The 24,894-nt window shown below is 38.6% G+C and overlaps 2 protein-coding genes and 1 long non-coding RNA gene across 6 annotated transcripts; 2 read left to right on the top strand and 1 right to left on the bottom strand.

Moving 5' to 3' along the window:
* Nucleotides 1-112: 112 nt before the first annotated feature.
* On the top strand, nucleotides 113-22,289 carry iqch (IQ motif containing H). Of its 4 annotated transcripts, none has more exons than XM_038705487.1 (21): nucleotides 121-538; nucleotides 807-929; nucleotides 1,038-1,135; nucleotides 1,267-1,342; nucleotides 1,614-1,733; nucleotides 4,127-4,229; nucleotides 4,442-4,525; nucleotides 4,866-5,047; nucleotides 5,192-5,725; nucleotides 7,238-7,304; nucleotides 8,227-8,310; nucleotides 8,414-8,595; nucleotides 9,542-9,814; nucleotides 10,009-10,149; nucleotides 14,653-14,773; nucleotides 15,030-15,316; nucleotides 18,416-18,574; nucleotides 19,893-20,015; nucleotides 20,692-20,753; nucleotides 21,219-21,327; nucleotides 21,466-22,289. In XM_038705487.1, the coding sequence occupies exons 1-21, from the start codon at nucleotides 488-490 to the stop codon at nucleotides 21,547-21,549; spliced, it is 3,063 nt and encodes a 1,020-aa protein (XP_038561415.1). In that variant the 5' UTR covers nucleotides 121-487; the 3' UTR covers nucleotides 21,550-22,289. The 4 variants fall into 4 exon arrangements, with proteins under 4 accessions (XP_038561417.1, XP_038561415.1, XP_038561416.1 ...); XM_038705486.1 differs by having other exon boundaries at nucleotides 126-538; nucleotides 9,961-10,149; XM_038705488.1 differs by lacking the exon at nucleotides 21,219-21,327 and having other exon boundaries at nucleotides 122-538; nucleotides 9,961-10,149; nucleotides 21,466-21,554.
* LOC119893377 lies at nucleotides 1,010-8,120 on the bottom strand. Its single transcript, XR_005442799.1, has 2 exons — nucleotides 7,891-8,120; nucleotides 1,010-1,331 (listed from the first exon to the last, which is right to left on the bottom strand). It is a non-coding gene; the product is annotated as an uncharacterized LOC119893377 (long non-coding RNA).
* A 558-nt stretch (nucleotides 22,290-22,847) lies between the features above and the next one.
* cunh15orf61 (chromosome unknown C15orf61 homolog) lies at nucleotides 22,848-24,288 on the top strand. The gene is made up of 2 exons (XM_038706932.1): nucleotides 22,848-23,592; nucleotides 23,695-24,288. The coding sequence occupies exons 1-2, from the start codon at nucleotides 23,250-23,252 to the stop codon at nucleotides 23,820-23,822; spliced, it is 471 nt and encodes a 156-aa protein (XP_038562860.1). The 5' UTR covers nucleotides 22,848-23,249; the 3' UTR covers nucleotides 23,823-24,288.
* Nucleotides 24,289-24,894: the final 606 nt, after the last annotated feature.

Genomic DNA, 24,894 nt, shown 5'->3' with positions numbered 1-24,894 from the left:
GAGATTTATTTAAAAAATATTTAAACTGGATGACACCGGGATTGAACGGTAAAATATGGGATAATATATACAGAAAAACGAGATGTTTAATGACAGCTAAATGCGCTAGTTATTTACTGTACTGTGCCCTGAATTCGCCTGTTCAGGCAAAGCACCTCCCCCAGTAGCTCAGTTTCACCAAAACCTTCATAATAAATGATTACGTTAATGGTTAAACCAGTATTAATATATATACCGTGGTTTGAAATGGTATCTGCCAATTGTAACGAAAGTTCGCCGGTTGTTCGTAATATGGCAGATGTTAGGAAGGTGGGATTGTGTCTGACAGTTCGTACTCGGGGAATAAGTGAAAGTGTATCAGTTGGTTTCTCGTTGTCGTGGTTACATGATTCCTGGTTTGGTTAACTTTAGCTGTTTATGTCTTCATTATTATACCCTTACAAATGTTTGAGTCATATTAAATATAACGTACTAAAAATACTAAAACATGTCTGAGACTCTTAAAAGCGAGGATAAGTTGGGAGCACTTTTACATGAGGTAATAATGTCTAACGTTACCTTAACTCAACGCTAGCTAATAACAAAATAGCTAACTCACTTTGCTTGCTAGTTAACGCTAACTAGTTATGTAATCTGTCTGGCGTTTCTGAAGTTAACGTTATCTGAATTGTGACCACAATGCAGCAGACAATAACAAGCTTGTTTGATTGATAAACTGTTAACATTTCTCTTTGGCTTGGGGATAGGTTGTTGGCTGTTTAGGTCAGTTTTCCACAGTATGTACATAACAGAACTGTATATTACAGGTTCAAGATGATTTGAGACAACTCAAAAGCAGTATTGAGAAAATCACTATCAATGAGGGGGGGGAAACACTGGATTTTAAGGCCTTGGACACTGTCATTCGCAAGACAGAGAGTAGCATCAGGGTGAGGATATTTCAGAACAAGCACTAATAACAATAATATTAAATACACATCAGACAAATTTAGCTGAATTACAAACAGACAACTTCTATGATCTTTAATTGTTAATAGAAATGTGCAGAGGATTATCTGAAAACTGTGACTAAGCAGCTACTGGTTCTTCCAAGCATTGAAGCACTAGACAAAAAGACAGCACAGATCCCAAAATGGTAAGTAAGGAAGAGCTTACATGTGTTGTTAGTGAATAATTGTCTACAGTGGGGACATACTCCTTCAACATCTCACTGTTAGACCTCGAATTGCATCAATTCTGGTGATGGGTATTGTGAGCATTACACAGGAAACCCTCTCTGGAGAGTATCCCAGATGTGCGTCCACAAAGGGAAGACCTTCCATGGCTCTCACCTGGGGAAAAGGTAGATTATTATTACCCATTATTATTATTTTTACTTAGTAATATATTCTTTAGGCAGGTAAGTTAAGTTAACTATTCCATTGTATTACACATTAAAACAGGCAAGACAAGTAAATTTTGACAAGGCATGATAGAGAAGCAATTGAGACAAACAGAAATAGGCTAGCATAAATATGCAACCATTTAAATATTTAATATTGCAATTACTGTTTCTATAGTGCATCTTATTATAATTAAAGTTTTTAAACCTTTCCTCTATCTCTCTAATTTAGCACAAGTCAGCGTTAACCATGCGTGTGCTGTGTAATCCCACTCACCCAAACAACAGAGCTGTAATGCACCAGAAATTTGGGATATCACTCCCTGATATTTACAAGAGGAGCACAAATGTAGTAAGTAATCTGTCTATAAATGTAGATTAATTCAACTTTAGCTTTAGATTAGGAGTATTAATTTTTAAACCATGCATGTTTTCCATTAAATTGATGCTACAAATTTTTTTTAAAGTATACTTATGTGACTTTCATGCCAGTCTGTGATACTCCTGGTGGGTCAAAGTAATTACTATAACTATAACTATAGCCTTTGAGGCTTTTTACGGAACTGAGAGGGTAGTTGATTGCTTCTCCTATAATTATGTACTGCATTTGAGTAGTCTACATGAGAATCATGGAGTGGATGACAGTTAATCCAATTGTATCTTTGTAATAAATGAGAACCATAATGATCCCTTTAAATTTTTTGATCTATCCAAAGTGTTTGATTCAGTGGTCTTTAAATGTGTAGGTTTTAGTGACCTTGTTGGTTTTCAAACTATTTGACTGGGAGAACTCAGTGTGTGCCATTTGTAACTCTAAACCTCTAACAGTAAAGAAATATCTATCTTGGGGATCTACATTGTTTTGTATCCGTTTGTTGTGTTTTGGTATGTTTTTTGTGACGTTATGTGTTCCCGTCTATACTGTATGAAATCTTTTTATTACATTTATTTGCTGCCTATCCTGACCTGGTCTCTCTGGCAGACAAGATACTTTATCTCAGTTGGACATTTCTGGTTAAAAAAAGGATAAATAAAAATAAAATCTTAACAACCAGGACAATTCTTTTTGAGAATTGTATTTGTTGTGGAAATCAGTCTACATCTGGTATTTTGGCTTTCTTATAGAGCAGATTTTCTCATCACACTTTAGTCTTACTGCTGGAAAACTATAATGATAAACTATAATCAAAATCATGTCCTCTAGTTATTTAGGTCGTGCAGTAAGAAATTGATTCCTGTGTCCTGGCTCATTGTTGATATTAATTGTAACATACAGCACATGCCTTAGGAAAGATTTGATTAGGAAGCATTACAAGAGTTTCTGCTACAACCAATGGAGATGAATTGGATGTAATTTTTCCTTTCCCTGATACTTACTCCCTTAATCCGCCAGAATAGACACTTTATGCTGGGGTGAAGAGTGATGGTACAGGTGTGCATTAATAGATGCTTCAAGTCTCATACTTGAGAGAGACAGTGGCGTAAAGGTCACTTGGCTTAGTGATGACAGCCAGCACTTGTCACAGCAAACAAATTAATCTTTGCAAAGGTCGGCATTAGTTTTAGATATGTTTTACACACTTTCTTTTCCAATACGTTTTTGGGAATCTATACCTGACATGAGCAATAGCGGCCAAGGCTGTCACTCTGATATAGGAGAGATGGAAGTGCTGGCTGCAGAAAGCGGAAAGCAGCAGATTGCAGCACATCAGCATTCTTCTAAAGAAACGGGCGCCTGATTGCTGTGCTATGGGCTACTGGTTTACAGCTGTCTCAGGACAGAAGTGGGTACCTGTTCCAGCATGCCAATAAGACAGCCGTAGCTTCCCCAACTGCTAACCACTGGCTCTCTGCCTGCTGCCTCCTCTTGCAACTCAGGCCAGCTCTTCTCCACTCTATACCCATGCCAGGGAATGTGCTTATGCATTTTAGCAATTTTACTAAAGGTGCCACCTTTTCCCAACCCCATCTGAAACAGATGTGTGCCTTTGAGGGGACATTCTCCCAGCACCTGGCTACTACCTGTGGTCTGTCAGAGAGCTCAGTGGTCTGAGGAGAACGAAGGAGAGGACATGAGGTGCCAAGTCTGGAGAATCAGCAGCAGAAACTTTGTGTTTTCTGAGTAATGAGACATTAGAATCTGTTTATATTAAACTAGGTCATTAAATCTACTTTTAATTTCATTACGATGCAGTCTCATATATTAAAAATGTATATATGTTTAGCAGAACAGAATTGCTTTGAGTTACAGTATTTTAAGATTCATCTTTATCTGTGTGATTAATTGCTGTAGGAAATGGGTTACAGGACAGTTTACAACTTTACCAGTGCCAGTTGTATGGCTCACCTAAATTCTTAATTAATCAATTGTTTGCAATCATGTAGGCTATCCCGGGCCTCTGCTTTAAACCGCTTTAAACACACTCTGCTAGAATTTTTTTTTTTCTTACATCACCAAGCTGGCATGAGTCTGATTGATGGTTGGTTACCTGCTATACTTACAAAAATCTCTAGAAAAGAAAGAAATCTGCTAAAGAAAAACGATCACTTCAAACATGTTCACGCTCTCAACTTGTACTTTACTACTTTTAGTTTGATGAAGCAAGAGTCGGGCTTCTTTTACTGTGGGCAACAACCTTTTAGGACTGGACCAATAAGAGACTTATTTATTATTTACTGGTAGGACTGCTTTGATTTTATTAATATCAGATGTACAACCTCTGATCTTATACACGTTATGTTTAGGCAAAACATAACAGAATAATCACTGGCCCTGTGGTGAGTCTTCAGACCACTGAATCAAAGGGACAGCATAACCTGGCAATGCCTGAAGAAGACTTACAGAGAGGTAAACAGACATTTTGCCATTTCATCACCAACACCTCACCGCTGTTATACTGCAGACAAATGCTCATAGATTGTGTGTCAGTTGGTGTTTGATGTTTGTGGTACTTTGATCATACATATAAATACAGTATATATATATACTTTTTATCTTAAGCTGACATTTTTATGAATAAGGGCTAGCACAATGTTTTACAAATTCTTTATTTTCATCAGTGCCAGATACACGTTTGCTTCATATGTCGATCCAGCACAAGGCTGCTTCTCTTCACCCCAGAGACGATTCATATTCTTCTATAGGTCAGTGCTTCTCCAAAGACTGTAGATCTAAGATTCTATATCTTTGGAGATAAATAAATTTTATTATAAATGTGGTTAATATGTCTCTAATGGAAACAATGATACAATGATTATGATAGTGTTGACTGGTGCATGTGGTCAACAACAACACTAGCAATTTGCATTTTGTCTTCTGTTTTGCCCTCCCTTTATTTCATTGTTTCTGTGGTGTTCTGGTTTAAACCCTTTAGTGACTATGTTATGACTATGGACAGCTATCACTTGATTTGACAGTGATGAGAGGTTGCCTCTGATTAATCACTGAAAGAGTGCAGTTGAGCCTGTCTGTTTGTGACTTTAGGTCTGAAGTCCACGTGTCACAAGCAGTTGAAATGGAAAACAGAACCTAGATCTGCCTCCAAAACATTTGGCAGGGAATCCACTCCCCTCTGGACCACCAAGACACCGCCTCCCTCTCCCAAGAGCACGGATCACATGGGTATGATCCAAGGCACCAACCGTCTTATCCCTAAAAGCCTACAGGTGAGAATACTGTAATTGCTATATAGATGTTCAATTACATCAAGAATAAGAAAGTGATCAAAGACAATATTTCAATTCCTTTAACTGTATTATTAAAGTCTTTAAAGGTTGACTGACTCTCACTTGTTTTCCTGTGTTCTGTAGAATATACCTGTAAACATCAGCAAATATCCCTTTACCATCATAAAGGGCCAGGTCAACTCAGTGGCAACAGATTTCTGTCACTTCAAGCAGAGCTTTAGCTTGTGCTGGAGCAGTGTGGTAGATGCTCTGGAGGCCCTTGAAAAGCTGCTCAGGGAGTTTGCTGTGCCTCTGGCCAACGTGAGTGGGGAACGGCTAGTGGAGTTTGGCTGTAGTTGGAGTAATGGTTGGAGAAAGGCTCCTCCAGTGATAAGCCTCCTCTCAGTGCTTGAAAACTGGGAGGAGGTATTGGATCTGGTCTTACGCCCAGGTCAGCGCTACAAGGGAGAAGGAGGCACTGAGGCGGCTGTCATCCAGATCCAGACCTGCTGGAGGCGCTACTTAGCCCGGACAGCCTACCTGCACCACTGCCGGCGCAAGTGGGCGGCAGGGACCATTGCCATCTCATGGTTGATGCACACTCAGATCTCTCGTGTCAGGAAGGCCCTTCAGGCCCGGCGTTTCAGACAACTGGAGAATTTCCGTAGCAGAGCCCAGGTGATGTTGCTTACATAAAAATTTGCTTTCTCTGTCTTTTTCCATATCTCTTACTTAATATTACTCTTTCACCTTTTCAAAGCTTGCCTTTGTTTCTCTTTTTTCCAAAATGTATTTATGACTTCTATATTGATTAAATAAGACGTTCAAGTATCTGATTAACCTTTAAATGCCACTTTGTGTTTGTGTTTCACAGTTTTATGAAGGACCAATCAAATTCTGTGTTTGAGCCAACATCTTTTCAAAGATCTGTTTAAAAATCTCTACTACTTTGAGTAAATGATTGTAAAAGTAAGGACAGAAATGGGGCAATGCCGTGTCAATAAGAATGCACTAAAACATGCTGCTTTGGTACTTCTGGTAGGAGATAAACAGAAACACAGAACAGCAGAGGGGAGCAGTGAGACAGATGAACAGAGTAGAACAACAAAAAAAAGATAGGTGTTAGATGAAAAGAGGGAAACAGCAGAAAGAGAGAGCGAGACGGATGAACAAAATAAAACTGCAGCCACATTTAGAGCAAAAGAAGACAAATGGAGAAACAGTGGTTATTAGGATAAAAAAGGTACCCAATCCATTCTGATGGTCAATTATAGTACATGTAACAGTAGCTAAAGATATAATGATGCTATAAATATTATAAATTGTTTCAATATTTAAATTTAATGTTGTGTTGATATTAGGTTTTGAAATTAAAACAGATTGTAAAGAGAATATTTTTGTTTTGCCGCTGAAATGATTGTAAATACAGTGGCATAATGTAATGTTTGTAGAATGGGATATTCATTGAATGCAATTAAATCTTACTTTAAAACTGACTAGATAATTAAATTCTAGCTTTTAGATGTTATGGCGGTTTGTATCTTGTTAAGCTGTGAAGACCATTTTACTACATCATTGCTTTTTTTTTTTAGGTTGTCAAAACTTTTATGATCAATGCCTTCAAATACTTTTTTTCCTTCTTTCTGCCATAACAGAACTTTACAATTTTAAGCTCAAGAAATAAAAAATATGCTTCTGTTTAGCTCTTCAAGAGAGCAGTATAACAGCACAATTTCTATAGATGCATAATGCTCTGTAAATTTTTTCCCCACTCAGTGTAGATGTCATTTCTAGGCTGTCATCTGGGCTGAACATCTTTTTGAGCTCTGACACAGTATTAATTAGTGCCTACAAGTTCATTTAGTTTTAACATCACTGTGTGTGGGTATACATGCACTAAATGTATGTTCTCGCTCTTTAAACATTCATACCCTGTTAATTAAGCCTGCTAATCTTCCCCTGGCAGTAGCATCATGTACCTTGCTGATTGAATTAATTGTGAGAAGATGTTTCTAAAGTAAACGCTTAATTTAATTAAGGTGGTATTTTATGCTTGGTTTGCTTCTGTTGCCCAGAGAGAGATAGGCTTGATGTGTTATAACTATGCAGTGATGTGATGATTTGTGTGTTTGTGTGTGTGTACACACTCAAGCAGTCCCCTCTCTGATCACTCCTTTTCTCCATCCCCAGCATCTGGCAGCCAACTGGAAACACATCCAGTCCTCCAAGAGGACCATTATCCACATCCCTTCATTAGGTAGCTTTCTCTGCCGGCTGCACACACACAGACACACAAACATCTGATCTAGCTGTAGTCATCCTCTGTCTCACCACTCTGCTGCCCCAGTCTCTGGCCCCAGTGGAGGCACTCTGTCTCGTTCAAATGACTCTCTGCAGGAAACCACTCACAGGATGATGACAGTCCCCATGCCAGGGAACTGAACAATTTAGTCTCAATCGCCATTTAATTTGCAGATTAAGCAAATGAAAAGCCATTTATGTTGAATATTTTGAGAGGCACAAAGGTCTTATTTTATTGCTGTGACAAAAAAAAACCCACACACAAAAGAGGAAGAAGCGGCTGTGTTTTTGCACTAGATGAAGAGTGCAAGCTATGATCCGTTCTTGTTCTAATTTCACCATGGCACAAACGTTTAGACTGTAATCAGGCATGTGCATTGTAAATCATTGAGCGATTGTCTAAAATTATTGAGCCTAATTACTAGCAGATGGAATGCTTTATTTGCACTTGGGGTGGCTACAGAGAGTGCTGTGTGAGCAAGGATAATTAGAAAGTTGAACCCCATTGTTGTTAATTAGCATGAATCCAATCATTTAATTACCTTGATTCAGCTGAGGATTCTCTCTCAGGCAGAAATCCAGACAGACATTGAGTAAAATCCTGGAGGTACCACTGGATCTAGCTCAGTGGTGGCTGGACATGGTGCAACAGGACTCCCAGCACACGACAGACACTGCACCTGCTAGTTATTAAGCTAAATTAATTATCAGATTGCACTACTGTGTGATTAGACTTAACTACTCCACCCCCAAGTCTAATAGTGCACACATCTGAGGGTAGTTGTACAGCGCTGCAGATTTTGAATAAAGCGAATTTGAGATGGTGTGAATCTGTCTTTGAAAGTCTTGTGCACATTTTTGTGACCTTTTTCTGACAGGATACTCTCAGTGCCAGCGACTCAACTTGCGTGGATATGCTGTCCTGCAGAACATACAAATTAGCAGACTGTGTGATATTAGAGGTAGGAGCTTTTCAGCAGCCTCACCACCATATACACACATTGACTTTCTCTTTATGCTTTATTGTAAACTGTGATTTGTGAAGTACTCTTTGTGTTTTTTTAGATAAAAATGTGGAGGTGATCTATGTATGTCCGCGGCATCTTGGAGACGACATCGTGCACTATTACACCAGCCTCCTGAAGTGTGATGGAGCAACAGAGGGGGCTGATGCCGGGGCCACTCAGGCCTCATCCTGCATGAGACGCTTTATCATCCTCACACCTGAGGCTGTAGATTTTTTCCCGGTAAGGTCAATAACATTCCCATTTTGTGCACACATTTACTTTAAAGAATGATTGTTTTCAGCAGGATCTTGGAATTAGCTGTAGAGACATCGATTGTATTGTTCTGCAGAGCTCCAAGCATCCCAGCATCTGTAGTTTGTGAATTCTCCTCTAGAGGGTACTAGAGGAGATTGCTATTCTACAGTTGTCTTGTGAGTGTCAGAGCTACAAGCCGTCTGTTTAATATTTTTAATTTCCTTTTACTACTTTTGAAATTAAACATCTGTGTTATTTCTCAGTAAACACACCAGAGCTATATTAAGTTATAATTAAAATACATTTAATGCTCTCGAGCTGGGGTTCAGTAAATAATTAAATTCTATATTTGTTGGTTTAATTAACTGTTCATTCCATTTAACTGCTGCTTTTCAAAATATTTGAATTGTTTTGATTACCTCAATACAATAAAATCAAGTTGTCTTGTCTTTTTACATCCAGCAATTCTATTCATCTTTTTATATCCCTTTGCACTAGATTGAATGTGCAACATGACATGGTCTTCTTCATTTCTTTCTATTGATTTTCCTGCTGTTTTGTTGTTAAACTGTGCCAGACGTGTTGCTGAGATGAATCACTGCTACCCGTGGCTGGCAGCGCATTCTGCCAGTGACAGAAGGGATAATTCCATGTGGATCAAATAAATACAGATGTGAAGTAATTAGTTATATTCCCAAGGAGCTCATAGCTAGCACACATTAAAGATGTGAAGGATAGGGGAGGCCTCCCACAGGCAGCTTTTATCAATTCAACCTGCTGGAATACAGGAAAGGTCAAAACCCTGCTGGCTATTACAATAATAGATCTGTTGTGTGTACACAGTGATAAATCAGGTCAAGAAACAACCCTTGGAAGACACACTTAGAACTCTTAGCACCAGCAGTAATCTTTTTCCCCTCCTCTCTTTAAGACTCGTAACATGTGCCTGTCCACGCTGCTAAAGTACAGTCCACGCACCCTGAAGCGCATCAAGAACCTGATCCAAGGGAAGCAGACCTACATTGTGGGTGGAGTGGCCCATGTGGATGATCTGGCAGTTGCGGATGAGCTCGGAGTGCCAATCCTGGCTCCAGAACCAGCTATTGCTCAGATCTATGGGACCAAATCTGGAGGGAAGAGGATCTTCTCCGGGGCAGAGGTTGATGTACCCCCTGGTCAAGGAGACATCTACTCGCTAAACCAGGTCAGAGATAAAAAACACAGACTCCATTATAGCATGAGGTCCTTTATCAGTGCCCGAGAACACAGAACACATTTTCACATTAACTTTTACTTGTAATTTATTATATTATTTTAGTTTGCAATTCACGTGTCTCTGTCTTGGTTTAGCTTCATGAAATTCTGGCTGAGCTTATGACTCAAAACATTGATGTGCAGCGCTGGCTCTTCAAGATGGACTCTGAGCATGGTGGCCGAGGTACAGCATACTGTGATATATGCCATCTTAGCTGCTATAACTGGGCCCTGCAGGAATACCATCGTTATGGTCCTGAGCTATGGAACACAAAATGGATTCAGGTAAAGATATGACTTAGAGTTTTACATGATTCCCTCCCTGTCATAAACTGTGGGACCACTTCTTAAAGCACATTTTATACATTTACTTTTATGCAATGTTTTTTATTGAATTTGCTTGAATTGTAGGTTTTGTTTTATTTTTTTATTTATTTCCCTTATTATTTCTTTCTAAATTGATGTTTTTTACTATTATGTCTTCTTTTTATGGCTCCCTCCAAACTGGTTTTAGAAAAGTACAATACAAATAAAGTTTATTGCTATTATTATTACACTAATCCCAATGAGGAATCGGCCATTTAAAGTTAACATGGCAACAACTAGATACTTAACAGATAACATTACTGTAACAGCAAGATATTAAAATGGAGATTGTTCTCCTTGTTGAGACAGAATGAACAAAAGCATAGGTCACAGTGGGGTCAGAGAGATGCCATCATTTAGCCCAGAGTAGGATGTCTTAACGTAATAGTCACAATGCTGGTCCCTGTAGTACAGTATTTTGAGCATTGTCCCCAGCGCCACAGAACATTAAATCAATACATAAAATATCTGTTTGTACACACAGCCATTATCCATTCTCTGAGACACACACATCAACTAGTGTCAGGGTGTTGGGAAGAACAAAAGCCTGTCCAGTGGTAGTAATGCCCTAATTTACCTGGCAGTGACAATTAAAAACATTTCTTTCTCTGTACATGTTTATATGTATTTATAGATTAATGTCACACAGATTCACAACTGATTTGATTTTTATTACAAATGCAAATACAATGTATTGCAAATGTTCAGATAATATAATGAAGTACAAATGACACGAAACACTTTAATCCTTAATTGCAGCTGATGTTGATGCTTTAAACTTCTGCTCTAGCGTTACAACATTGAGCTCTCTGTCTCTGTCTGTCCGTAACACTCATTGGATGGAACTGAGCTATTTGTAAAGAGAACACTTTAGTACAAATACTGTGTGACATTGTAATTGTTCCACAAAATATCAACATTTACCTTGTCCTCAAAAAATACATTCAGATTTAATCTCAAACCTATTCAAAACAAATAAAATGTACTTAATCATTGTTAAACCATTCTTTTAGTACAGATGCAATCTGTACGCAGCTTCTGAGCCCCTGGCTCTTATTTCTCATATGCTTACAAAGTAGCCTTTGATTTTCTGTCATGTGTTAATTACCGTATTTTGCCATTTAACTGGGAGCTTTGTGTAAACTAATTACAGGCTAATGATTGTGGGCTTGGAGCACAACGATTTTACTTTTTATTCCATTTGAACGAACAGCAGTCATCTCAAGCTTCTTATGGCTCACTCTGTTTTGTTCCTATTAGCTCGTTCTTTGATTCATAGTGTATGTGTGGTGCAGGGCTCTAATTGTTGTGGCATTGGTGCTGTTAATTATGGCAGAGAGTGGCTGAGCCACAGCCAAGGTCCATAATGGTGGCTGAGGCAGCACAGGAAAGTAAATGGGGTTTGTTTCACCAGCTGGGGTCCCATGGAGAGGGAAGAGTGCCGAGGCCCCCAGTGTAGGCCGACAGCCTCAGGGCTTCTGGGCCATATGGACACAACACTTTAACTGGCCTTTATTCTACACCTTGCTCTTTTAATCAAAGCAAAGCCCACATCCTGTGCTCCTCATTGCATGTTTTTTTTTTTGTTATGACGTTGTTTTCCCCTAAAATGTATTAGCCCCTTAAATGTATTACATCGCCCTTCTGCTGTTATACTTGTATATATTTAAGACAGCAATTTGGCTCTATATGCTGAAAGATTACAGAACAATGCTGTTGACTAGATAGAAAGATATGAATATTTTATAGTGGTGCATCTTCTCGCTAACCTCTCCTCACAGCAGAAACTGTAGATGGATGTTTGAACATGGCGGTATATTTTGAGATATAACACTCATTAACTTAGCATTTTGCTGAAAAGAAGTAGACCTAATAGCAATGGCAATGACACAATGCTGAATATTTGTAAGCATTTAAGCACTAGATGTTTAAAGCTATGTTTATGAAAACAGTAGCAATTGACTTAATTATTAATGAAGCACAAATTATCAAATGAAGTAATTGAAGAATTATTTACCAAGATCATTGTTTACCATAAAATAAATACAAATAAGTGATAATTGAAGTGTATACTATAGAAATATGTTTTACAGTTCAGTGGAATGTCTCATACCCTTTATAATCACTGTAACAGAGAGGGGATTAGAGAGTAGATTTGGCCTTAGTCTAGACAGACTGCGTGCATGTATTTTTTTTAATTATTGTTTGTTCTGATGGGCTCAGCATGAAGAAGCCTGACTCACAAGATTGCCATGTGATTTTTCACAATAATACCAACAATCAGATCCATTCTGGCTATGCAAAAGAAAGCCTAAAAGGGTACCACAAGAAGGAGGAGGGATCACGTCCACATTATAGGAGCTTCCACAGAAGTCTAGGAAGGCAGTGTGTTTCTCTGCATATTGTTAAGCCCCCAGCACAACGTTTTCTCCTGCAGAAAGCCCCCAGGCATCTTTTAGCATTTACACAGAGAGAGGTTAAAGACATGTAGATCTGCACCCATGCAATGCCTGAAGGGGGCCACACACACACACTTAAGCGCTCACCCAGCTTGCATACGGATCATTAGGCACAAGAGGGTAAAAATTACACCTAATAGCGTCAACAGATGGAGTATTTCTTTTTGTCCCGCTGTGTACAAACAGATCTTGAGCAACACCTTATTTAGGTTAAGTTTGTCAACGAAATGGGTCATTTGATAATCACTACCTCTTAAGAGGTACAGGCACATTTCATACAGATGTTTTCTGTCTAAATATTGTGCATGATTGCTTGGAGGAGATTAAATATATAATGTTCTGGCTTAACATAATTAACCTGAAATGCCTTAATATGACACTAAAACATTTTCTGTGGATCCAGTGTTTGTTTTGTTCTTTCATTTCACCGAAGGTCATATTTGAAGTGCATTTTGTGCAGTCTTTAAGCAGAGGAAATGTTGCTGCCCTTGTACTTAAATGTTAAATTCAACCAGGGATGAGAATAATGCGAGTACAAGGGAGCAATTTATAGTTTCATTTAATATTACACATGAAATTAGGCTTGGGCTTAAGTAGATTGAGGCTGAAGCTGTGGTGGGACAAAAAGTGAATATTCATACAAAATGCATGACTAGTCAGACTATATCCCTCTATTCCCAAGACTCACTGTAGCTTCTCAGTTGTTTCACTATGTAACGGCGGGATGCAATAGCAATCAAAGAGGCAGGGCAACATCTATTTTATTTATGACCAGATTGCTTGGCTTTATGTTGACACCAAGCAAGGACTGAATCCTATCACAGGGTACTGTACGCAGTTTAAGTCCAAATAATTTATTACAAAATACCTCTCTTTCTTTTCCTCCTGTCCTGCTGTTTCTGTGAACTGCATAGGCAAAGTCCTGGGGTGAGCTTGCTCTTCCGTTGAAAATGACAACCGTTCCCTTACACTTTTTGCCGCACCATTGTGTGCTTTATGGTTTGTATAGGGGGAATCACTGTGTAGCATTTGACCTCGCCTCTTACAGTACTTGAATATGATGATGGCTGTTACATGACTGGAATATCAACAGCATAATCTCCAGTCCTGTCTCCAGTGAAGCCAGACAGCACATACTCAAAACAAAGTAACGCTCTAGATAGAACGACGAAAGAACAAAGACATTATTTCCATTCAGAATTTAGTCATCTCTCATCTTTCACATCCTTCATTGTGTATGATCACATTAAATTCCTGTCTAATGGCCATACACATTATTACATACAGAACCCTGTATTTAAAGGAAGACTCCGCACTTGGACTTTTCATACAGTCAACATAAGTATTCAATTGTAGTTTTATAATACATTACATATGGTATAAAAAGGTTTACTACTTGAAGTGCTTGACTTCTGAAACTGTTTAAGAGACACCTAAAACAAAAGTTAGAAATTAACAGCATAATTAAGTGGTGAAACCATTATGGCATTTCCTAGTTACAGAAACAAGAGTGATATCGATCCCAGTCAAGCCCTGATTGATCCCCAGATAGAGTGGGGTTAGCTTAGGCATTCATCAGCTGCCCAGTGGAGAGAGTTGTTATTGAGGGCAGGTGCTGTCTGTGTGGCTGTGAGTTAAAGCCATTAGACTCCTGAGGCCTTCTGATAATAGGCTGTCACTCACAGATAGACCCTCGCGCAGTATCCATCAGGCGTTCACACAGAATTTGAAGCATCCACCGAAGGTCTCAAGGATAACAAGCAGTCACTGGAGTCATCCGGATAACACAAGGGCATTTCCAATATTGTAGTCGACACCTAGAAAGCTTTGATAATGGGACAAAATAAAGTAGCCCGGACTTGCTATTGACTTGTGTTTGAATTAAAAAACATACATAATGTCTTCAGATCTGTCACCAACTCATTTTCAGTAGAGCCCTAATGTATGCACCTTCTTTATGCAGGAGTCTGTACTGCTCAGATATTTAGATGAGATCCCAGCGTGGCTTGCCCGTTACGCCTGGCCTGCTAAAACCTCCTGCTATCCCACCTGGGCCTGCTTCCTGAAGACCTTCCTCAGGCAAGGTCAGAAACCTATTGTCAGGCACTGAATGCTATTCACCTGCAAATACAGCCATATGAAACATACTAACAGTAATTTCCTACATCCTTCCTAGGTCCCAGGTGATGCCTATGTGAACTTACAAATTAAATTATTTTCATGTTATTCATGTTGGTTGTTAAACAGCTGCTAGGAGAATTTTGGATTCTGATCATTGACAACATCTTGTTGTGTGGACTGTATGTATGCCATTTCTCTGCTCTCACTTTGTGCGTCCAGGCGGTGTGGTGGAGGCCTACCCACCTTCAGACAGTGTCACCTGTCTGACAGTAGATCTGCTACTAGAGCCCGGGGGTGAGGTGACCATGTTGTCCTGTGGAGACCAGCTTCACGGCTCTTGTCAACTGGAAGCTATAGGCTCCACTGTTCCTCAGACCTCTGTACACCCAGAGACCTTGCACTCCATCTGCATGCGTGTGGGCCAGGCCTGTCTACAACGCCTTATCGTGGGTTATGTCTCGGTGGACCTGACTACCTTTCTGTACCACAACACCATGGAGCAGAAGGTGAGAGCTCATGCTGCCACAGTAATCATGGTCTGGGGTGTGCTCAGAACACGTGCTGTCTATGTCACTATATTGGTGAAAGAGATTGATTTTTAGGCTGGATCAGGGATCCATATGGGCAGATAGGTGTCTCCCCTACTGCTCCCCTGGGATTTGAAAAACAGGCAAGGCAAACAGTGGACACAGGGACCAAATGTGTCACAAGGCTATCTAATAAACTGTCAGGTCTTATTGTGTCGATACACTGATTCAACCATTTAAGGCCTGCCCTTTAACCTTACAATGCCGAGAAATTCAGAGGCACCTATCCTTCATACAATAGGTCACTCTAGAGTGATTTGGCAGCTTCACAGGGATGCCCTGTCAGTACTTAACCCCTAGCTGGTTACCTTCAGTGGTCTGCTGAAATTCGTCTTGTTGTTATAGCGAGCAGCCATCGAAGCCTTATCCCATTTGTCAGGATTAAGTTTTGATGAAACCTTCTTGATTTATGAAATTGGAAATGGACTGGTTTATGATGGTTTAACCTCTGCTCCTAACATGTGGCTACATTGACTGCTTATTGATCCAGAGCTGTAAAATGAAATGCTTTGTTTATAATATGGTACTGCACTGGAGCTACTTTACAGCTTTCCAAAAGTGTATGAAAAAGGACTCTGAATGTGTTCAGATTTTCAAATCAGTCAGATGGCAATACATCTTCCTCTTATTGTGGATTTCAATGAATGTCTTCTATGTATATTTTTTATCTTCACTGTTGAAGATTTATTTATGTTTGCATTCATAATGGATTTTCAGTAAAACAAAAAATGGATTTGGAGTAGACAGTACCTAAGGGCATGCTTGCCACTAGAGGGTAGTATCTTATGGATTAGATGTTAAGACAGTGAGCAAAGCAGTGTTCAGACAATGCTATTTGTATCTTAAACTTAAAATATTTTTGAATTTAAGTGATTTTTTTTTTTAATTATAGCATTAGTATTCTTGGTTCCTTTAAGATTTAAAACTATTTTTTGTCAGCAGTCTTTACACAGACTGTGGATTTTACCACATTCTTTTCATTTTAAGTTAAAATATATCTCAAAGTATTTTTTCCAATCCATGATTTCATATAGTCAAACTAAACTATAATTTTAGTGACACAAATCACAAAATGTGCTATTTCTCAAATACATCATGGGAACAGAAGCTGCGATCTTCTTTTACAGATTAGAGTGGTATAATGACAGCCTTAAAATTAATTTTCAATTTCAGTGTTGACCCAAAATTGAAAGGGATTCACTGACAGCATAATTAAGAATAGACTATAACAACATGTGCTTCAATAGAGGCAGGAACATTAAAGAGAGATTCTTAACCATCTCCCCACACACAGCACTCAGACAGAGAAGAGCCACATGGGCAAACCTGTCTGGATTTAAACATCAATTTAGATTCAAACCTGTTGCTAAAAGCTGCCTACTTTATTTGATGGGAAGAAGTGGGTCACATATGTTTGCCCTTGCAGTCTTTCCTCACATTGTGGAATGGTGGGGCCCCAGCTGCAGCATCAGGGTTTTTAATGAAAATGCAAGGCAATAGAAAACAGGTACAATCCAGGCTTACATTTCCCACGGCTTTGTTAAAGAGCAACAATGAGACATCAGAGTATGATTTTGTAGTGAGTGGCGTGGTGGAGTGTGTCCATCACTCAGCCCCAGGTATCAAACGGATGTATAGAGACTAGCATTTATCCAGTGGTAGCTACTGCACCTCTGACAGTAAAGGTGTCTGAGTATGGTACATATGACTTTAAACATGAATGTACACAGCTTGCAGTTGTGTTGATTGTTTGTAACACTTAATTCATAAACTGAATATTCTCTTTCATATTGTTCTCATATAGCTTGTATGCAACATTAAATGTTAGTCAAGATGTTGAAATTACAATATTTACTCATTATCACTATAATATTTTAACACATTATTTTGGGTGTTTCTTCTAGTGGTTCATTGAACGTGTTGTTAAGGGGTTTTTTTGTATAACAGCCCCTTAATAATCCAGATATTATGTTTTGAACTTGATGATCTGAACTTATGAGCTGTTAATCAATAATTCAATCAACAAAAAAATATCAACATCAATTATAATAATTGATTAATTGATCTACTACTAAAAGTCAAACTTTCTCTGATTTCAGCTTCTCCAATGTGAAGATTTACTGATTTTCTCTGTCATTGGAAACAGAATATCTTTGGTTTTTTGGACTGTGGTTGTACATAAACATTTGAAGACGTCACGTTGGAAAAAGTGATGGCCATTTTTCATTATTTTCTGACATTCCAATGAAAAAATTATTAATCGGGAAACAAATTGTCACATTAATCAATACTGATTTTTTTTTAAACGTTAGTTGTCTGCCCTACACTATGACCTATGTTTCACAATATATTTGAATTTAATAAAAATAAGAGAGAATTACTGTATATGGTGAGATCTTTGTGTTAGTGGAGATGAAGTGCTCATGTTACAGAGACTGCAGGGTTCAGACAGGCAGCGATTTGCATTCAGTGGCAGGAGCGTTTACTTTGACAAATAGGAACAGCAGAAGGAGGCAGTCGACTGCCACTTAGTTATTAACAACTCCTTCACTGGTGATTTATTTGCCACTTTTGAAGAGAGGGCATAGCTATTAGGTTATTATTGGGAAAATTAGCCCTGTTTAAGCAGACGGCTACGACCATACCTGACCCCTTAATATACTTATAATGATGCCATTTACCATACATATCTGAACTTAGCTTCTCATGAGATCTGAGTCAAACAAACCAGCCCATGGCAAACCAAATACTCAGGGAAGGATCTACTTTGTGCACGTGTCATTCAACAACTGAATTACCTAAAACTGTCTAGCATACATCATTAACTGTGTTTTCCTTTCCCCTGCCTCTCAACATGGATAACATTGTAAGGATTAAAAGGTACTGACCCTTCTTGTTATAAGGATTGGTGGGGTAAATACCCTGATGTTCCATTTTTGTGATTAAATTGGAGTTATTAAGTTTATAGTGTCTGTTTTTCTCTGCTGTGACACAGAGTTCATGATGTCTTGTTTGCAGGTGTGGGCTATTGATCTGGACCTTACATACAGTGACCAGCTGGCCATGACCCAGATGCTTCTGATGATGACTGGAGGAACGCTGAATTGCCGCGCAGGCTGTTTAGAAGTGCCAATGCCAATCAGAGACAAATGCTGTGAACACCAGATTGCACCCAAAGTACATTTTTATATTTGCTTAACTTTTAAGCAGTATTTTGAATGCTATATTTGTATATAACGTATATGCTGTATACTATATATGTATGTATATATATATATATATATATATATATATATATATATATATATATATAAAAATAGATCAAAAATCATTATGTTGTTTATTAAACAAACCACCAGCTCTAAAACAATATTATGATATTAACAATGTTGTGATATTATTATAACACAACAGTAATCACAAAGATAGATCAATGTTTTGCTCTTTATTTTTGTTAAATACAACTAAATACTGTAATTACGCACTTAGCTCAATTGGTGTTTAGGTGCTGAATTCATTATCATTTTGATAGATGAGCCTAAATAATCAACACATTAATAATTCATACCATTTTCATTATGCATGTGTATGCATGCTTGAACACCTCATCAACCTGGTGCCAAGCATAAAACAATAGAGTTCTTTTATTAGCAGTAGGCCTGAGTTTATGCTTGTTAATCTGCAACATGTATTATTTTATCAAACATTCATTTAGTTGGTGGCCTGGTGCTTCAGTACAGCAGTTGAGCCACCACAGTGGTTGACGGCTTTAGAGGTGGCAATAATTAGGGGCATGCATATTACAAACACAATTAAATCCCTGTTGGACACTTTTATTGTTGTGTGAGGGTCCTGGTGTTAGATAACTGAAAACACATAGCCATCACAGTGAGTTACGGGCTATCTCCTGAGCTCACAGGGGCTTAATCCTGCTCTTTTTGTTTCCCAAAGGTGCCTGAGAACCAGGAACATTTTTATCCTCTTGAGCCCTGCCACTTTTAAGTAATCAACCTCTGTAGTGTTACTTACGACACTCACAAGCTCAGAACTCTTCTATTATGGTGATATTTATTGTGCGTTAAGTAGTCCTTTTGTGCATTCTTCAGTGCTTTTGCTCAAATTGAATGCAAATATTTACAGTCCCAAAAATAGTTTCTTTGATTGGCATCATACAATTAAGCTCATCTTGTGTTTGGCATGTCTTCTAAACATTAATTGTTCCTCCCCGCAGTTAATTAAGAAAGGCCCAACAGTTTACCACATGTGCCCCACACTCATCATGTTTACTAATCACACACACTCCCCAAACTCAACAGTGACCCTAAGGACATGTGTATGGGTTTCAGCCATCTCTATTCTACCTATTTTACACACACCACCACTTATTATACTTTACCCCAAATATAATAGAACATAAAAGGATTGTGCCTTGTTGTAAATTAATAGAAAGACTAATGCCAACAATAATAATAATAATAATAATTTTTTTTTACAGCCTCCTGTGATTAATCGTTATGCAGTTGTTGGGAGCCACTTGTTTCACTCCAACCTTTCCATGCTATACCATAATGTGTTCTTTATGATGTGCAAGGCTCACGGCATAGGATTTAACATGAAGGTAAAAACTTAAAATTTACTTTTTGCCATTATCTCATTCTTATGTCTTGTTTATTTTTCAACTTTGTACAAGAGTGATTTAAAGGGGAACTCCATCGGTTTCTATAAACATGAAAGTCTGTTTACAGGTCTTGGGAGTACCACTGCATATGGGGGGGAAACTGGTGTAGAAAGCCTTTTGTGTCCCCAGAGGGAGCTGTGTCAAGTCTGATAAATTGCCTCAAGTGATGTCACTTGAGTCAGCGTCGGTTGGGTCTGAAGACCACAAGTTAGAAAATAAATAAAAAATGTGTGGGGGGCCACAGTTATAAAGAAGTGATTTTACTAGACCTCTACAACCCGATCCTCATCTCTGTTTGAGGCTAGCAGCTCAAGGATACATAAGCTGCTACTAGCATAAGACACCCAAATCTCCGACTAATTTGCCAGTGGTCAAGTTGCAGTTGTTGGGTAGTGTTTGCACCATGTTTTGACAAGGAAGGAAGAATGAGTGGAATGAAAAAGATGACCATTGGTTCTGCTGCATTGATTTTGATTTTTTGTTTTCTAAGTGTACAACAGGAGTCCTACAACGTTATACAAGCACAATGCTGAATTGGTGGGGTACTCTTTTAATCTACACTATGTGATGATAGAGCTCTTCTTTTGAATGTGTGTTTGTGACTCTTAAATTTCAGAAGAAGCAAGGCACTGTTTTTGCTCCTTATGACAGCAGTGAGCGATGCAGTATTGGAATGATGTAAGTATTTCTTAATGCATAAAATGCATATACATACAGTATTAATGAAATTTAAAGTTCATCGCCAGGAGAAAGAATTCTGAGCCCATTTAGGTTAGCTTTAACTCTTCCTGTTGAAATGGACAAACACACGATAAAACAGCAGAGGATTAGGTTCTCCAGACTGAGTGTAAAGTAAAGTCTTTTAGAGGATTAAGATGCCACCTCTGGCTTTGCAAATGTTGCTACAAACTCTAGAAGTTGTTAAACAGAGAGTTATTTAACATATTTATCACTCAAATCCTTTAGCTTACACAGTGCTGCAACAGTTATATCAAGCTGTGCTCATCCCCCTAAAGACTGAAGATGTTGTCTGCTCAAAGTTTCATTTAACCACCACCATCAGATGAACAGGAGGTGATTGTTTCTTAGCTTGGCAACATGGGGAACATTAGTAAACTCATTTGTTTGGGGTGTTGTTAATAGAACAATCGCAGAAGATCTCCAGGGAGCTCTGGTGACCTTTGCTCGGAATCTGTCAGTTATTCATCAGGAAATATCCTCCTCTAAAATGCAAGGAGAAACCAATTTTAAGGTACCATGTTAATAACTTAACGATCTCTCCTCATTATATCATGACTCGATTCAGTGAACCTGTGGTCAGCTGGAATGCTTTTGCTGAATGGGTAGTAATTTCATTTCACTTCTTTTATCTTTTGTTATGTGTGTTCAGGAGCTGATCAAGGACATAGAAGATGTACTGCAGATGACTGTTCAGAACAAGATGCGAGCGGTGGACGATAAACCTGCCACTTAGACAGCAGCTTCACTGATAAACTTGCATTACGCTCGTCAAGTTAGGTCTTCGTGTTTTACCCAACTTTAATGTCAAATTACTCTGGAGATGAATCAGTGTTGATCAAACAAAGATAGTCAAATAAATTCCTGAAAAACATTGTTAGAATCTAGCATGGACATTTATAATAACTGGTTTTGTGAGTTGTGTTAACTGCTTGACTATAATTAAAAATTGGAAAATGACAACCATTAAAGACGTACAGTAAACTATGCACAAGGTAATTCAACTGTGGAGTCTGTAGGCTTCATTCATGAATGTATTAAGTATTCTTGCAATGACATAATAAAAAGCTGTTTTATTTTGTGTGTTTAGTGTGACATAAAATGCATATGTAGTGTGTATACACTGCATAGTATCTTGATGTTGTGCTCAGATGCATACAACATAACACAGTTCCATATGTTCCCTCTGTGAGCCTGTGGCCACACATTTCTTTGGTTGTCTGATAATGAGTTCCAATCACTTTCTCAACTTCTGTAAGTTGATAATACGCATTTCTTTATCAAACTGTATATTGTGAAATATAATGTGTTTTTAGAAATAAAGTATTTAGTTGTTTAAAATTTACAAAATGATATAACTGTGCTAGTGATTTAGGCTGTTCATAATTATACATTATTGTCATTGTTTTCTGAGTCTATGCTACATAATTAGCCACTAATGTCAACATTGCAAATAAATATGTTATATTAATATAGCATTTAATCTGAAAATGTATCATATGTGAGCTAGCTTGATCAGCAAATGTTGCTGCTATGCATGCTGTCCATCAGTGGATTTCAGCAAATAGCATCTTGTCTAGTTTGTACTTAGAGGAGGATGTGCTGGTGGTGTTCATGTGGTCACCAGCCAAACAAACACTCAGGTCAGTGTATGTAAAAGTTGCAAAAGGTTTATTTAGCAATGGTTATTGTAGTGCATCATTCTTGTCTTAATAAATATGGTAAATATAACAGCAGAAGGAAATCTCTAACAACAGCGTAGAAAAGGAGTAGTTTTAGCAACGTAATGTCATTCATTACTTTCAAACATTTGGATAGCTAAATTGGATTTTAATCTTTGTTGTTTCGTGGGGTGATTATAGTGCAAACTGAACGATCTTCATTTCACACAGGGCACTTTTCTAATATCCAGTCAACATGTAATGTGAGTGCATATAAATAAAATGCAGGTAGTAGTCGCCCCTGTGATTCTGGTGAAGAGGAACAACTGCTCAGCGCTGCGTTTCCAACCGGATGACTTTAGCAATAGTACCAGGTTAAGCAGCAAGCATTACAGCACGTAAGCCTGCACAGGGAGCTGCACGTCTTGCAGGTCAAGACACATTGTATGTTATTCAACATATGTATCCGGACGTGTAGTGGGGTATCTTCAGCGGGATAACTTCAGCTCACTAACAGGAACTGTCTGTCTTGTTTGCTGGCTGCTCATGTAAATTGTCCTGTGTGCAGCACCGTACTCCTTTCACAACCGCTTGGAAGGACGTACAGCTGCAGCACGTCTGGCCGTTGTAACGTTACATAAGCTGATTTTAAAATGTCGGTAAGGTTACATTTCATCCGCTAGTTATCGCTCTTGTCTGTGAGTAATTTACACGTAGTCCAGATGATAAAACATGAACCGCAGCAAAGGTGAACTATTCTGCTAACGTTAACGTCATGAAGGAGTTTTTGAGGAAGGCACACGGCATTTTTGTAAATATCGCCCTGTTTCCGAGCACATTTGGCAGGAGAAGCCCACGGCCAGCTGCCTCAGAGGTGTTGACCTGCCACCTGCTGCAGCGTAAACTCCCGCCGTGGACTTCCTACTGTGTCCGCTACAGCGCCGTCCACAATGACCAGTTTGGACTGTCCAACTTTAACTGGAGAGTCCAAGAATCCAACTACCACATCCTGAGAACAGGCTGCTTCCCCTTTGTAAAATATCACTGTACCAAAGCGCCTCCACAGAACCTGGACTTTGAAGACACGTTTTTCACCATGTTGAAAGTTATTAATCTGGGTCAGTAAATACATTCTACTTTATTATTAGAGACAGACAATTATTATATTATATATTTTTTAAACTGCAGAGCTACATAATCACCGTTTCCTTTTATTGCAGGCATCCCTTGTTTGGCCTATGGCATTGGTTGCTGGATGGTGGTGGGAGCTGCAGAAACAGTGCAGACAAGTGTTGGACCCATCACAGTCTATTTTGCATACAAAGAAGACGAAGGCGCACCATACTAAACCATGAAGAAATCACTATTTTGAATGTGTTTTCAAGACACTCTTGTCTGCCAAGCTGCTGTATATACAACAGTTCCCAAGGTGATAGCCTGGTGGACCTGTTGACAAAAGTGCCATATTGTGTCATTAATGCTCCCATAGTCTGACTGCACAGGTTAATTTGTGTTTAATAATTTAAGATTTAAAAGTTGCATTGAAGGAGTCAGTTGTGCATGTTATTACACTGACATATAATACTGACAGTGATTATTTGGAAAGCTAACTTTCCATTAAAATTTCATGGAAAGTTTAGGATTTCTCAAATAATAGACTATTTAACACTACCTGGATGTCTAACACTTTCCTGGATGTTTTCACAGCGTCGTCTGTTAGCATATCAGCCTCCAGTGCATGTGTCTTTAAAGTCATTACATTGTAAAAGTGTATTTTTGCAACGAATATTAAAGTGTATGAACTGACAACAGGTCCTTTGGCTGTAATGGGGTTTTTTTTGCCACATGGACTTAACACTTGTTGGTCATAAGGATCAGCCAGCTCCTTAAGATTAGCTCTTGAAGCAATGTGATGGTAAATGAGACAGACTGTATTTCCTTCAATGCCCATGTCTTAAGAATTAATAATTCATATAGATGATACCAAGTGGCAGTGTTTATTTGATCCTGCCATGTCTTTGGCTTCATTTTGCGTGACAAATACAGGAATTTAAATAACCCTGGCTCATTTATTTAAAGGTAAATTAGTGATCACTCTGCATGCAACGGATAGTCAATAGTGGTAGAGAAAAAAACAGTGACAAGACAGGTCTGATAAAATAGGTTTTAATTACCAAAGTGTGGCCTTTGTAAAGAGACATCTACATCCCTTCCTTCAGGCCTTCTCTGGCCTTTGATTTCTGGTAATGTGCTTTGCTGACAGGGCACACTTACCTCTGCTGCCGAGTCCTGCTCCCTCTGAGAGGCAGGTTGACAAACTGCCATATTGATTTCTTCACCCCTCAGCATCTCCTACTAATAGCATTTATTGGCGACCTCAATTTTCTGGCTCTGGCCTCTTCATTTTTAGCAATATTGAA

Source organism: Micropterus salmoides, unplaced genomic scaffold, assembly GCF_014851395.1.
Source record: "Micropterus salmoides isolate LMB-PRFRI ecotype aquatic unplaced genomic scaffold, ASM1485139v1 Ms_hic_scaffold_8, whole genome shotgun sequence".
Lineage (NCBI taxonomy): Eukaryota > Metazoa > Chordata > Actinopteri > Centrarchiformes > Centrarchidae > Micropterus > Micropterus salmoides.
This window is presented reverse-complemented; position numbering and strand designations above follow the sequence as displayed.